This window comes from Oryx dammah, unplaced genomic scaffold (genome assembly GCF_014754425.2).
Source record: "Oryx dammah isolate SB20612 unplaced genomic scaffold, SCBI_Odam_1.1 HiC_scaffold_17, whole genome shotgun sequence".
NCBI classification, from domain to species: Eukaryota; Metazoa; Chordata; class Mammalia; order Artiodactyla; family Bovidae; genus Oryx; species Oryx dammah.
In genome coordinates, this window is record NW_024070201.1 from 29127563 (window position 1) to 29140959 (window position 13397).

The 13397-nt window shown below is 59.4% G+C and overlaps 3 protein-coding genes across 3 annotated transcripts; 1 reads left to right on the forward strand and 2 right to left on the reverse strand.

The window, feature by feature from the left end:
• Positions 1-513: 513 nt before the first annotated feature.
• RNF26 (ring finger protein 26) lies at positions 514-3556 on the forward strand. The gene has a single exon (XM_040258183.1). The coding sequence runs from the start codon at positions 1330-1332 to the stop codon at positions 2629-2631; it is 1302 nt and encodes a 433-aa protein (XP_040114117.1). The 5' UTR covers positions 514-1329; the 3' UTR covers positions 2632-3556.
• Positions 3557-5381: 1825 nt separating this feature from the next.
• On the reverse strand, positions 5382-7694 carry C1QTNF5 (C1q and TNF related 5). The gene is made up of 3 exons (XM_040258197.1): positions 7142-7694; positions 6608-6864; positions 5382-6266 (listed from the first exon to the last, which is right to left on the reverse strand). Exons 2-3 carry the CDS (start codon positions 6819-6821, stop codon positions 5749-5751), a joined length of 732 nt encoding a protein of 243 aa, XP_040114131.1. The 5' UTR covers positions 6822-6864; positions 7142-7694; the 3' UTR covers positions 5382-5748.
• Positions 7695-8050: 356 nt separating this feature from the next.
• On the reverse strand, positions 8051-12893 carry LOC120876349 (membrane frizzled-related protein). Its single transcript, XM_040258171.1, has 13 exons — positions 12840-12893; positions 12615-12717; positions 12384-12497; positions 12110-12271; positions 11761-11974; positions 11194-11324; positions 10954-11079; positions 10656-10732; positions 10136-10284; positions 9495-9625; positions 9244-9366; positions 8365-8492; positions 8051-8275 (listed from the first exon to the last, which is right to left on the reverse strand). The coding sequence occupies exons 1-13, from the start codon at positions 12891-12893 to the stop codon at positions 8051-8053; spliced, it is 1737 nt and encodes a 578-aa protein (XP_040114105.1).
• Positions 12894-13397: the final 504 nt, after the last annotated feature.

Sequence of the window (13397 nt, forward strand, 5' to 3'; positions counted from 1 at the left end):
GAGAAAACGTGACAGAGCTTGAGGAAGCAGTTTGGAAGTAGCAGCTTGGGAATCCCCTATCACAATCTGGTTCCCCTTAAACTGCTTGTGAGCAGGCAGGTCTCAAACATTTTTTGCATCCCCAGTGCATGTGTGGCAGCTCAATACACGACGGAGAAAATGGATGAATGGAGGAGGACAAGTGACTGAGTCTGGCTGTGGAGGCGGTGCAATCCTAAAGCCTGGTTCAGAACAGTGACCACCAATCCGGACTTTAAAAAAAATCAAGGCTGGCGGCGAAGAGAAAGAACAGCGCCCGTAAGAGCCCAGTCCAAAGTCCTGTTCCTTTAGAATCCACCTATCAATGCAGGAGACTCAAGAGAAGCGGGTTCGATCCCTGGGTCAGGAAGATCCCTTGGCGTAGGAAATGGCAACCCACTCCAGCATTCTTGCTTAGGAAATCCCATGGACAGAGAAATTTGGCAGACCACAGTCCGTGGCGTCGCAGTCTGACACGACTGAGCCATGGAACACTCACACAGTCCTGCTCCTTTAGGGGGCGGGGCTGGGGCGGTTCGCCTCTGCCCTTCAATTGACCAATCCCCGCCTCAAGGGGGCAGGGATTTCAATCTGTTTCCGCCCCACCTCTGTAAAGCACTGAATATGTTTGGGCGCCGTTCAAACGGACCAATGAACGCTCGATGTTTCCTGAGGTTGAGTCTCACCGATTGGCCAGAGTTCGTTTCCCCTCCCTCCTTGACATGCCTCTTGCCCCACCCCTTCTCACACAAGATGGCAGCGCCCAGCGGAGTAGAGGCCGCGCCTGGGGTTTGCTGAGGCTCGCTCCCTTCCTTCCTGCTCCCTTGGGCGCAAAGCGCCGCGAGCCCAGAGAACGGGGGCCGGGAGGGGACAGGGGCACCTGCGTAGCTGGACCGCGAGCCTGCGCCCAGCCTGCGCCGCCCCCACCCGGCCCCGGCCTGGCCCGATCCCTTCCGTTCCCGGTCTTCTCTCGATCTGACCCATTGCCCGGCCGTGGTACGCCACCAGCAGGCCTCCAAAGCTGAGATTTTCCCTCCAGCCCGGGATCACTTCCACGTTAGAGATGTTTGGCTTCTTTCTTCCCAAACAGACCGCCTTCAAAACCGGGAGTCCTGGACCGGCACCTGGCCCTTTTTCCCTCCCCTGAGACTCCACTTTTAACCCAGTTCTTCCTCAGTTTCTCTCTGATTGGAGAGACCGTTCACTTCCCTTCCAGATTAATCCGAGGCTCCTTCAGCCCAAATATTGACAACCCTGACACCCCCCTCAGCCGGGAGCCAGACTTCTCTGGGACCACCCCATAGCCCTATCATGGAGGCTGTGTACTTGGTAGTGAATGGGGTGGGCCTGTTGCTGGATGTGCTGACCTTGGTGCTGGACCTCAACTTCCTGCTGGTGTCCTCCCTCCTGGCTTCCTTGGCCTGGCTCCTGGCCTTCATCTACAACCTGCCACACACGGTACTGACTAGTCTTCTGCACTTGGGCCGTGGAGTCTTACTTTCACTGCTGGCCTTGATTGAAGCTATGGTCCGCTTCACCTGTGGGGGCTTGCAGGCCTTGTCTACGGTACTGTACAGCTGCTGTTCTGGCCTGGAGAGCCTAAAGCTCCTGGGGCACCTGGCCTCCCATGGGGCGCTTAGGAGCCGGGAGATCCTCCACCGGGGTGTCCTCAATATGGTCTCCAGTGGCCATGCTTTGCTGCGTCAGATCTGTGACGTCTGTGCCATCACCATGAGCCTAGTGGCCTACGTGATCAATAGCCTGGTCAACATCTGCCTCATTGGCACTCAGAACTTCTTCTCCCTTGTGCTGGCCCTGTGGGATGCAGTGACGGGGCCGCTGTGGAGGATGACAGATGTAGTGGCTGCCTTCCTAGCCCACATTTCCAGCAGTGCCGTGGCCATGTCCATCCTTCTCTGGACCCCCTGCCAGCTAGTGCTGGAGCTCTTGGCCTCAGCTGCCCGCCTCCTGGCCAGCTTTGTGCTTGTCAATTTCACTGGCCTGGTGCTGCTGGCTTGCGTGCTGGCAGTGACAGTGACTCTGTTGCACCCAGACCTCACCCTGAGGCTGGCCACCCGGGCGCTCAGTCAGCTCCATGCCCGGCCATCCTACCACCGGCTCAGAGAGGATGTTGTGCGGCTCTCTCAGCTAGTTCTGGGCTTGGAGGCCTGGCGCCGAGTCTGGAGCCGTAGCCTGCAGCTGGCGAGCTGGCCAAACCGGGGAGGGGCCCCTGGAGCCCCCCAGGGTGGCCCTAGGAGGCTGCCCTCAGCCAGGACATGGCGACAGGATGCTATTCCTGAAGCTGGGCCCCGATTGGAGGCAGAAGAAGAGGAGGTCAGGATGGCCAGAGTGACGGCTGCCCGGGGCCGGGAGAGGCTCAACGAGGAGGAGTCTGTAGCTGGGCAGGACCCGTGGGAATTGCTGAAGGAGCAGGAGGAGCGGAAGAAGTGTGTCATCTGCCAGGACCAGAGCAAGACGGTGCTGCTTCTGCCTTGCCGGCACCTGTGCCTGTGCCAGGCCTGCACTGAGATCCTGATGCGCCACCCCGTCTACCACCGCAACTGCCCACTGTGCCGTCGGGGCATCCTGCAGACCCTCAACGTCTACCTCTGAAGGTTTCCTCCCTCCCTCCTGCCCGCCCCTCCATGCTCCACGCAGCCACCTGTGCTCAGGCCGCGTTCACACCTGATCTCTGGTCCCGGCCTGCATCCCCTGCTGCCCCCATAGTCATTGTGCTGAGTCTCTAAGCTGCATCTCCAGGACATTGAAATGGGAAACCCTGAAAGACTGTGACTTGGGTAGGGGCAGGGTAACAGCTTTTCCTTACCCTGTGTGTCCCTGTGATGCCAAGGGTGGTGAGGGTGTCACTCTGCAAGGCCCTGGAGACTGTTCACTGTGGATTCCCCTCCAGCCAGGGCCCACCCTGATGCCAGTGTTGGGGACTGCCCCCGCTTCGCTTCTGGTTTTTCTGTTGCAGGTTTGTAGGTTCTCTCCCTGCATCCTCCCCACTTCCTTCCCAGCTTCTTCAGCCATGCACATCAATGTCATTTGGATATTTTGGCAATTCAAGGGCCTTAGAATTATCTTGAACATTTGCTTTCAGCTGGAGCTGCTATGCTCTGGCCGGCTTTGAGGGTAGTATCTCTCAGGTGCCCTTTGAGCTGCTTCTACCTGTCGTGATCTTACAAGGCTCCCTCCTTACCTGACCCGACAGCTGGGGTCAAGAATTACCCCGCAGGTGTGTGTGTATATGTGTATGTTTGCACCTGGCTTTGGGACCATGTACCCTCTGATACCCGGCATCACTGGGAACCTCAGGAGGGATAACCAGATTTCTGTTCCTCTTCCTTTCACTCCCCACATCACAGAGAAAAAAATGACATTCCCCTTCTGTCCGTCTCTCCCTGCCACTGGGGAGGGCAGACTGTGCACATTTCACTAGAGTCCAAATACAGAAGGAGCCAGGGCTGAGGGGCATGCAGCTCCCTGAGGGATCCGTCTGGCCCAGGATCCAATGAATAAAGTGTTACAGCTCTGATGGCCTCTGTGTGCATCGTCACAGGGGTGAATGGTTGGTTATGGTAACGGATGCTGCAGCAGGGTCTTTCAGTCCCAAGTGTAGTTGATGGGGGAATTGGCAGGGGAAGAGCTGGGATAGGGTGCCTTGGGGAGAGCCCGTGCCCTGTGTGGCTAGATTTGCTTTTACCTTCTCCAGTTTGTGCCCTCTCATATGCATGACTTTTGGAAAGCTCTCCCTGTCTTTTCCAGGCTTCCCTGGTGGCTCAGTCAATCAAGAATCTGCCTGCAGTGTGAGGGACCTGTAGGGTTTGATCCTTGGGTTGGGGAGATCCCCTGGAAAAGGGCATGGCAACCCACTCCAGTATTCTGTCCTGAATCCCCATGGACAGAGGAGCCTGGCGGGCTACAGTCCATGGGGTTGCAAAGAGTCGGACACGACTGAGTGACTTAAGCATAGCCCTATCTTTTCCATTTTGTCAGAATTGAGCCCTCGGAAAGAGGAATGTGAACTTACCCATTGAGCAAGTTTTCCCTCTAGTGCCACTCTTTCCAGGAGAGAACTTAGGGCTCCTGCTGCCTGGAGTCCAGTCTATCCTGAGATTCCTGAAGGAGTTGATGTCTTTGTGTCTCTTGGCAGAGAGGTGCTATGATGGGCTGGAGTATAGCTGCGGGGCCTCCTCTTGGAGAGCTGGGAGGCCTGTCTCTAGATCATGCAATGGGCCCAGTCCCCATTGGTCATATCAATCCTCACATGACCTGCAAAGGGGTGGGGGTGGGGGGCAGGACACTACCCCATAATTGTGTGTTAAATGTAGGAGCATAATGCCAGGGACAGCCTTCTGGAAGGACGGGAGCGGGGAAAGGGGTAGGTCAGGAGGAAACGCTGAGGAGAGGCCCCTCCACTTTTGCGTTGAGAGCCTGAGCTGATGTGGGCCTGGCAAGCCCGGGTTTGTTAGTCATTGGGTTAGGGGCGGGACAAGACAGAGAGACTTGAAGGGGCTCTGAGGCTAACCTCAGACTTAGTGGCGCGGCCTAGCACAGTGAGGGAGCGTTCCCCACATCCACCTTGGAGTGGAGAGGCCTGAGGAAGGGCTTTTCTGCCCCCCCTTCCCCCAACCCTGGAGGGCGAGATGACCAAGGGGAGGCTTAGTTCCTTCCAGTCTCTGTTTAATGTGAGGATAAACATTTTATGAGAGAAGATAAACTTCCTGAGTTGGGAGCAAATGACCCCATTATCCCCCACCCCATCTGGAATCCTACAGGGAGACCCCAAAACCCTTCCTCTACCTAATCGCCCTGGTAGCCAGGAGCTCAAGCTATCTAGGGTCACTGCTGCATTCTGGAACTAGGGCGCCCCCTTGTGGCCATCTCCGAAATGACATCTCTAGACAGCCAGGGACACTTCACTCCCCTGGCATCAGGGACAGAGAAATAGCGTTCCAGTCATCCAGGAAACAGGCACAGAGCCAGAGCAGCCATGGGTGAAAATCCCAAGTTCCTTTTTGTTGGTCAGGGCAGGGATGTGTGTGTTGAAGCTCCAGCCAGTTCTTATGACATCTTTGAGTTAGAAAAAGGTGTGCCTTCTTGGGTGGCCGGAGTCCCCCACCAGGACACCATCCCTAGCAGGGCGTTCCTGTTCACAACCTACACTGCTTGGGTGGCAGCTCCGTGGACCGGCCTCTTCATCACCTGGGCCTGTTTTCTGTATCTCCTGAGCCATAGCTCCATCTAGCCTAAGAGCCCTCCCTTCTGCCTGAACACCCTCTCCCTCCACCCTGCTCCCTTGTCTCCCCATTCTCAGAATCAAAGCAGCTCCACCAGTAAAGAGAGACTGAAGCCAGTAGGAGGGTTTTATTAGATTTATTGAATGATCTCTGAGAAAAAGGGAGCAGGAGGGGTGAGGGAAGACCCAGAGAGACAGGGGACCAGAAAGCGAGCACCACACCTTGGGGCCCCGGGCCAAAGCAACTGGGGGTAACTACCAAACTCCTTTGATCTAGGGCAGAAATCCAGCCACTGCCCCATGCTGACAGCCCTGATCTCAGCCTTGATCCCCATTCCCTGCCGGCAGCAGAACGGAGAGGCCCCCACCCCACCTCTGCAGTCATTCAGGACATTCCAGGGGGCCAGCCCTCCCGGGTGATGAGGCCGTCGGTGTCACCCCCTCCTCCCCTAGGAGTGAGACAGCATGAGCTCACTTTCCAGTGGGCATCAAGCGAAGACAGGGGAGTTGTGCCAGTCAGAATACACTAGAAATCCAGAGAAGGTGCTGTCTGTCTTGATGCTGGCGTAGATACCAATATAATCCCCCACGCCCACCTGTACCCACACCTGGTCTTCAGGCTCTAGCCTCACCATGGCGCCCCCGGAGAGCGAGGCTGGCTTGGGCCACCCCCCGAAGAACTGGAAGAAAGAGGCGATAGACTCGCCATTCTTGACCAGATCAAACTGCAGGCTAGCCCGGTAGACGGTGGCGTGGACGGCGAAGTAGTAGACCCCGGGCACCTGGCAGGTGAACTTGCCGGTGACGGCGTCGTAATGTCCCTGCTCGTTCACCAGCACGCGGTCGAAGGGTAGGGGCGCGTCCGACGGCGGGGGCACCCGGCTCTCAGAGCGCTTAGCGCTGAAGGCGGAGCGCGGAGGCACCGAGCACTCGCCCGCCGGCCCGGAGGCCCCCATGGGTCCCGCCTCTCCTCGCGGCCCGGGCTCCCCACGCGGCCCCGGGAGGCCTGCGGGTGGAAGGGGGAGGGAAGCAGAACGGTTAGGGTGCGCCCGCCGGGGTCCTCCCACACCCTCCCTCAGCCTCCCAGCCGCCCCTTCCCGGCTGGGGCCGCCCTGCGCCCCAGGGCCCCCGTCCCCGCTTCCTGCGGGGCTCGGGGCGGATCTGAAGGTCCCAGGGGTTCCGGCTCCCGCCGCCGAGTCACTCCTCTGCGGCTCCCCGATGTGACGGGGTCGGGCGGGACAGAAGCGGCGCCCCCTGGCGTGAACCCCTAGCTCGGGACCCCGCGGGCAAGAGCCGGGCCGCGCTCACTGGAACGTCCCCACCGATTGCCGCCGAGGCGCCGCTTACCCGGCCTCCCGCCCTCGCCTTTCTCTCCCGGAGCCCCGGGCGCGCCATCGCGGCCGTCGCGGCCGTCGCGGCCCGGCAGGCCCTGGCTGCCATGGTGGCCCGGCGTGCCGGGAAGGCCCGGGTGCCCCGGACACAGGCTGGGGATCTTGTTGTCGTCCAGTGGGGTCGAGCCGGTCGCCAGGCCCAGGAGCAGCAGGGCGAGGAGCGGCCTCATGGCGCTGGCACGCGGAGCCCGGACGCCGCGGGCCTCTGGGCGTCTGTGGGCCGGGCAGGACAGGAGTCGGGACCAAGAATCCTGGGACCTGTCTCGGTCCCCACTCCCGGCGCGGCCGGCTCGGTCCCCACCCCACTGCCGTGTCCCTGAGCGAGGCTGAGTGGCCGCGTGGGGAAGAAGAAGAGGGGTCCCTAGACCCGGGAACCTCTAAAGCCCCGCGCCGAGGGAAGGATAGACCGGACCTCCCTCCTCCAGCCCCGGCCGGCGCCCAGTCTTTCCCACAGTCCCCACCCCCGGCCCCATCTCCCCGCCCCACTCACGCCCCTCCCGGCGCCCGGGGCTGCTCGCTCTCTCCGTGGCCTTCCGGGCTCTCGCTAATTCAGACCCTCCAGGTGACCCCAGCGTTGCCTTCCCTGCGCTTCTCTCCAGCCAGTCTCCCCTTGCTGCCGGTGTCTCCCTGATCCTGGTTCGTTCCTTGCCGGCTCCGCTGTGCTCCTCCCAGACTCCAAGAGGAAACCAGTTGCTCGGGGGCCAAGAGCCCGGGCCGGGAAATAGCAGGGAAATAACTCGTGGTGTCGCGCGGCGGCCGGCCAAAGTTTGGGGGAGAAAGGAGGGAGAGGTTTGAGGCGGGCACAGAGAGGCAGAACTATTGACAGCTCAGGGCATCCATAGCTCCAAGGAGCTGGAAGCAGAGATGATGCCGCTACAGAGACCAAGGATAACAGAGACCAAGGATAAATCCAGGAGAAACAGAAGCTGAGAACTGAGGGTGGAGGGTTCTAGAACAGTAGACAGCTGGATGGCCAGGGCTCGGAACAGGCCCTGCCGCACGACTAGACACGAGATGACATTTTCTGTTGAATAAATGAAAATGTCAGAAGGCGGGGTGATAGAGAGCCTGAAAAACTAGATGGGAGATGAGAAAGGCAGAAGACAGGAAGTCAAGGTCAGAGACTTGGGTGGGAAGGGATCCAGATTGTCAGTGGTACAGCGTGGAGTCAGGCCAGCTGTTTGCAGCAGCTGGGGAAAGTAAAGGGATAGGGGAGGATCTGGGACGGTGGGAGGGCCCCACTGGCCCCACTGAGGGCTCCTCTTCCCCTCCTTGGGAGGACCCGGAAGTGGGGGGGATGGGCAGAGTTCCATGCTGGGCCCCTTGCCTTGCTCCCCTGCCTGCCCACCCTGATGGGCAAAGGAGGGTGTGTAGCAGAGGGCAAGGGCCCCGCCTCGGGTCAGGGCTGGGCACAAGCCTCCAGGCCAGCTGCCTCAGGCAGCCTGTTGCAGTTGAAGGGCCAGGGGGTGCCCAGTAGCACCAGGCCGGACTGACACCGCCGCTCTGCCTCCTGGCAGACAGAGCGGCAAGGCGGAAGGACGCTGCCTAGTGGGGTGCACTGGGGCACCAACAGCCCGCAGAGGAGCCTCCGGAAATTCTGGTAGCAGGGCAGGCTCGTCAGGCTCTGTGGAAGGAAGAGAGGAGCCCTCAGGCACCCGGCTCCCCAGGTTCCCTCCCTTCCTGGGGGCTCCTCCTTATCTCTGCCTGGAGTACCTTGTAACCTCTGAGGACCTCCACCACCTCTTCCTGGGTGGCCATGCCCACCCAGATGTTAGGGAAGGCCGTGGTGTTGTAGCTCAGACCGACGCACATCTCCACCTGGACAGGCTCACAGGCCAGCTCTGCAGGGAGGGGCGGGGAGGGTCACCCTGGGGAGCACTCACTGGCTGTGTGACTGGGGACAAGTCACCTAATTACCCTTTATGGGTTAGATGGGGCTTGTTGTCAGAACCAAAGGAGATAATATGGAAAGAAAGTGAAAGTGTCAGTTGCTCAGTCATGTCCGACTCTGCGACCCCATGAACTGTAGCCTGCCAGCCTCCTATGTCCATGGAATTCTCCAGGCAAGATCCTGGAGTGGGTTGCCATTGTTGTGAGAATCAAAGGAGTTAACACAGAGAGATGCCTTATATACATGTTGAGGGTTCCTGTTCTCAGGAGCCTACTCCAAGCATCTTTCGCCAGCCCCGGGCATCATGCAGGCACCTCTGTGATCTCAGGGAGCAAGGGTCACCGACATTGGCAGAATCACTAGCCATCTGGAAGGAATTCCCCAGGGCTCACCCACATCTCTGAGGCGGGCCCTGGAGAGAGCCTCTCTGTGTGGCAAAGGCCGGACTGGTTCTTGAAGCCTGAACCATCGTCTCCCAGATTCCCATTTGTCTTGGGGGAACTCTAAATGTTGTTGCCATGGCTAGGGGAGAGTCCCTTCAGGATTTGGTAAAGTGGTCTAGAGTCTGAACAGGGGGCCCTCAGCCCCCATCAGGAAGGATAGGGATAATGTTAAGACGTGTGCCCGTGGGTTTCTCTGGGTGGGCACCCAGCCTTCCCAGGCCTGCCAGCCCTGCCCACAGTGCAGGGCAGGCTCCTCACCTGGGGGTGGGAACAAGGGGCTGCTGCAGTTGTCATTGGCGCAGTCTTGCCACGTGCTGCACATCCACTGCAGACTCTTACACCCTCCATCCTGGCAGGAGAACTCTCCGGGCCTACAGGGGCCTGCAGGCACGGGGGGACATGTCTGAATCCCCATGGCCTTCACTGTGCCCAGACCAGGGTCTAGAACCCTTCCCCATTCTTCTGGAGGCGCCCCTACCGCCCACACCCAAGCGCCCAGGGCCACCTACTCTCTGTGGCGTTGAGGGCCCGGTAGGTGGCTGAGAAGCCCCCAACACTGAAGCCATGGTCTGTCCTAAAGAGCACTGCCAGCTGGTGGTGCGAGGAGATGAGACGTGGGGGCGGCTCTGCTCCACAGAACCTGTCCAGAGCAGGCAGCAATCCTGGCATTGGGCCCCCCTGGCTGGGCGAGCATGCATGAGGCCTCTTGCAGGCCCGGGGGGGGAGCTGGGTGTTCTGGACAATGCCAGAGGGGATGGGAGGCATAGTCATTGACTCATGGGAGGAAGACGCACATGTTCAGTAGACAAAGTACTAGACACACTGCTTGAACTTGAGCCACTTCCACCTAGGGAAAATCAGTGAGGGTTCTGGGGGAAGTGGAAATGGACCCAGGAGAACTGGGAGTGGGAGAGGCCTGGGGAGGGCTTCCTAGAGGAGGCAATGCAAGGACTCGAGGCAAGAGGGACAGGCACAAAGGTGCGGAAGGACAAGCCTCTTTTTAAAAAGTGTGACAGCGAGGAGACCTCTAGCTTGGTGCAAGAGAGGACAATGAGGCTACTGAATGGGGGTGGTAATTTGTGGGCAGCCTTGTCGTCAGGCTGTGGAGGCGGGGTGTATCCTCGGCTCCTCCCATGGCTCTGCCCTGTACCTGTCCAGGAGGCTAAGGGCCCCAGAGTTGTGGGCCTCATACACCTCCACGTAGTCAGACTTGCACTCGTCCTGAGCTTCCAGGCTGAAGTTGTGGAAGAGCAGTTCGATGCCATGTCCAGCAGGCACTGAGATATGCCAGGTGCAAAGCTGGGGGAGGGCACAGGTGGGGTAATTTATGGGTTCCTTTTCCTGTTCCAATCGGGGTCCCCAGGCTGAACTCCAGACGGGCTTTCCCTGGTTGCAAGTTGGGTAGGGAGTGGGCAGGCTTGGCCTACACCACTCTCAACATTGTTGGTGGAAGGGCCTTTAACTTGTCTGGTCTCAGAGATAAGCTTACCCAGCACAGGAGCTGGGTATCTAGTAAGCACTTAATAATGTCCCCTTCCTGTTTGCTTGATCTCTGGTCTTTCCAGGTACAAGGAGTATCTGCCATGCCGTTCTCAATCGCATTAACCCCGTTGCTCAGGTGTGCCCACACGTGCCCCACTGCCCTCCCCATGGAGCACTGGCTGGCTTACCTGTTGGTGAGGGTACTGCTGCAGGTAGCTGGGAGCAGAGAAAGTGCCCTCAAACCCAGTCAGGTTCCCCCCACACCCTGTAGAGAGGAGGGCAGGAGGCTCATGAGTTTGCTAGGCTCTGTGCCTTTCGCCAGTGGGCCAGGCAGTGATGGCGGTGAAGAATCTTGTCTGTGCCCATGGGAAACAAGTTCTGGGTCAGAAGGATGACCAGGCAGGTTTGGAGCTGGGCCAGGCTGGGAGGGGTCCAGCCTGCACCTGGATCAGACAGTACCCGCCCCGAGGCTGATCGGACCTGTACCTGAAAACTTGGCACTGCAGTTGGTCTCATCACTGCCATCAGCACAGTTGGCAAAACCGTCACACACCGAGTCACGCAGCAAGCAGACGAACTGGTCACAGGGGAACTCCTCGTGGGCACAGCTCCCTGGGGGTAGGCATCTGGTAGGCATCTAGAATCTCTGCTGCTTTTTTAGGGCTGGGAGCAGCTGGACTTGGCTAGTTTGATGGGTAGCTGGGCATTTGGTGGGAGAACACTCACCGTGTCCAGGGGCCACAGCCTGGTACCAAGCATGGAAGCCAGATCCTTCCACACTGCTGTCAGAGACGAAGGCCAGCCGGAGGCGGCTGGCGTTGGTATTGAGTGTAGGGGGAGGCACCCTCCCACATACTCTGCAAGAAGCCAGATTGGGGGTGATGGTGGCTCAGAGCTCAGGGCAAGCAGGAGTGGAGCCTGCCTGGGCTCTGTGGTCCTCTTTCCTGAAGCCCCATCCTGGGGACGATGTGTCAAAAAAGGTTCCGTTCCTTTCCAGCAGAGCCGTGACCTCCCTGGCAGCTGCTTGTCCATCCTTGAACCATTGATTCATGGGAAAGACATGTGGGAGCTCCAGCTTCCAGATTTGGAAGCCAAGGTCAGAGAGGGGAAGTGACCTTCCCAAGGTCATATAGTAAGATGGTGGCAGAGCTGGGCGCAGAGGCCAAGTCTCTCCATTTCTTCCTCCCAGTCAAGAGTTTCCCTCTGCACCTCCCTGGTTCTGCCCTCCAGACAGTTGTTCAGGACAGGGATGAGAGAGTGGGGGTTGGGATCTCCGGGGACAGAGGAACCTACCTGAGGAGGGGGCCTTCAGGCTCGGGAGAGATTTCCAAGCGATCGAAAAGACAAGAGGCCACACTCTCCATGCTGAGAGTTTCGATCTTGAGCTGTATTGCGTGGTCTGTGGCCACCTGGATATGCCACACGCAGTGGGCGTTGGGGGGGTAAGGGTCTGGGTAGTTGGGGCTGCTGAAGAAGCCCCTTGGGCCGGGAAGGAGGCCCCCACAGGCTGCAGAGATGGAGGTGAGCGATCAGAGGTCAAAAGAAGAGTTTGTTTGTTTTTTTTCTCAAGGTGCCTCTTCCTGCATGCCCCCCTCCTGCCATCTTGGGCCCTTCTCCAGGAAGATCAGCCCTGAGTACTCACCGGACTGGGGTGCAAGGCTCACTCCTGCCTCCGGTTGCCTTTTAGGGGTTCCAGTTGCCTGGGAGGTGGTGGTGGAGGTGGCAGGGGTAGTGCCAGTGGTGGTGAGGCCTCTGGAAGGCAGTGGACGGTAGGTGGCCCCTGGTGGGGCTGTAGCCTGCAATTCTGGAGGTGACAAGATGGGGGAGGGGCCTCAGAGGCTCTGGATCCCTCGGGGGCATGGGCAGAAGAGCTCCTGGGGTCTCATCCTAAAGCCCAGCAGGCCCTGGGGACTTACGGGCCAGGATGATGGCCACCAGCAGCCCAAGCAGCAGGAGCAGCAGGCCGGCCAGCAGGAGGACACACAGCCAGGAGAAGTGGCAGTCTGGCTGCAGCCGTCGGGGATGCCGACCTGCGGACAGGCAGGGCGGGGTTTTGAGAGCCCTCTCCCTAGGGCATCCCTCACCTACCACCCTGAGCTGCCAGGACTTTATTGTCCTACCCCCAGGTCACCCCCTGAGATGGTTACCATGCCAGGGAGCTCGGGCGCTGCAGTTGGCGTCCTCCCGGAGGGTGGGGAGGGGGCAAGATGGCTCTGATTCAGGCTCGAAAGCAGGATTGCAGAACTCAGTCTGAAGGGAGAGATCTGAGCGCTGAGGGCCGGTGGCAGTGCTGCCTGGCAGGTGTGCTCATGGGGCACAGCAGCCCTAGGCAGGCGTCTGGGGCTTGTGGGAGCGGCCCTGGTGGCCCTTACCTTGCTCAGCTCTGTCGTTTCCACACAGAGGACGATATCTGAGCAGTCCTTCATGGCTCAAGGCTCTGCATGGCTTTCTGGAGTCCCTGTGACAGCAGCGCAAGACCCCAAAGAGCCCACTTCCTGCCCCAGTCCCCCTCTCAAGGGGCAGCCTCTGCTCCCTGAGGCCGAGGGCAGTCGGGCTAGACCAGCTCTCCTGCTGCCCTAGGCAGACTGGCTCCGGTCGCTTTCTATTCCGTCTCTGTGTGGGGGAAGGGACAACAGCCAGAAGGAATTCGCAAAGGCATGGAATGGTCCCTTAATCCAACTCAGCTGAGGATGCTGAAGTCGCTGCCCTGGCACACAGCAGGGGTCCTTAAAGGCACAGGCCATGGCTGAGGACACCCTGCACAGGAAGCTGGGTGCTCTGTGCGGGCTGTGGCTGGGAGAGGGTCACCCCCTTTCTTAATCTCACTGAGGTGTTGAGTGAGTGCTGGGAGGTAAGGGGGGCAGTGGGGCAGTCCTGGAAGCATGAAGGAGCCTTCAAAGCCAGGTGTGAGGACTTGGCAGCTTCAGAGC

Excerpts from the sequence above, each read along its gene's own strand:
- RNF26 (XM_040258183.1), top strand. The coding sequence starts at position 1,330 with ATGGAGGCTGTGTACTTGGTAGTGAATGGGGTGGGCCTGTTGCTGGAT.
- C1QTNF5 (XM_040258197.1), bottom strand. The coding sequence starts at position 6,821 with ATGAGGCCGCTCCTCGCCCTGCTGCTCCTGGGCCTGGCGACCGGCTCG. Across the intron at positions 6,267-6,607 it reads AGGCGAGGGCGGGAGGCCGG|GCCTCCCGGGGCCGCGTGGG; the intron begins GTAAGCGGCGCC and ends TTCCACCCGCAG.
- LOC120876349 (XM_040258171.1), bottom strand. The coding sequence starts at position 12,893 with ATGAAGGACTGCTCAGATATCGTCCTCTGTGTGGAAACGACAGAGCTG. Across the intron at positions 11,975-12,109 it reads GAGCCTTGCACCCCAGTCCG|CCTGTGGGGGCCTCCTTCCC; the intron begins GTGAGTACTCAG and ends CCATCTCTGCAG. Across the intron at positions 11,325-11,760 it reads CCTGAAGGCCCCCTCCTCAG|AGTATGTGGGAGGGTGCCTC; the intron begins GTAGGTTCCTCT and ends GGCTTCTTGCAG.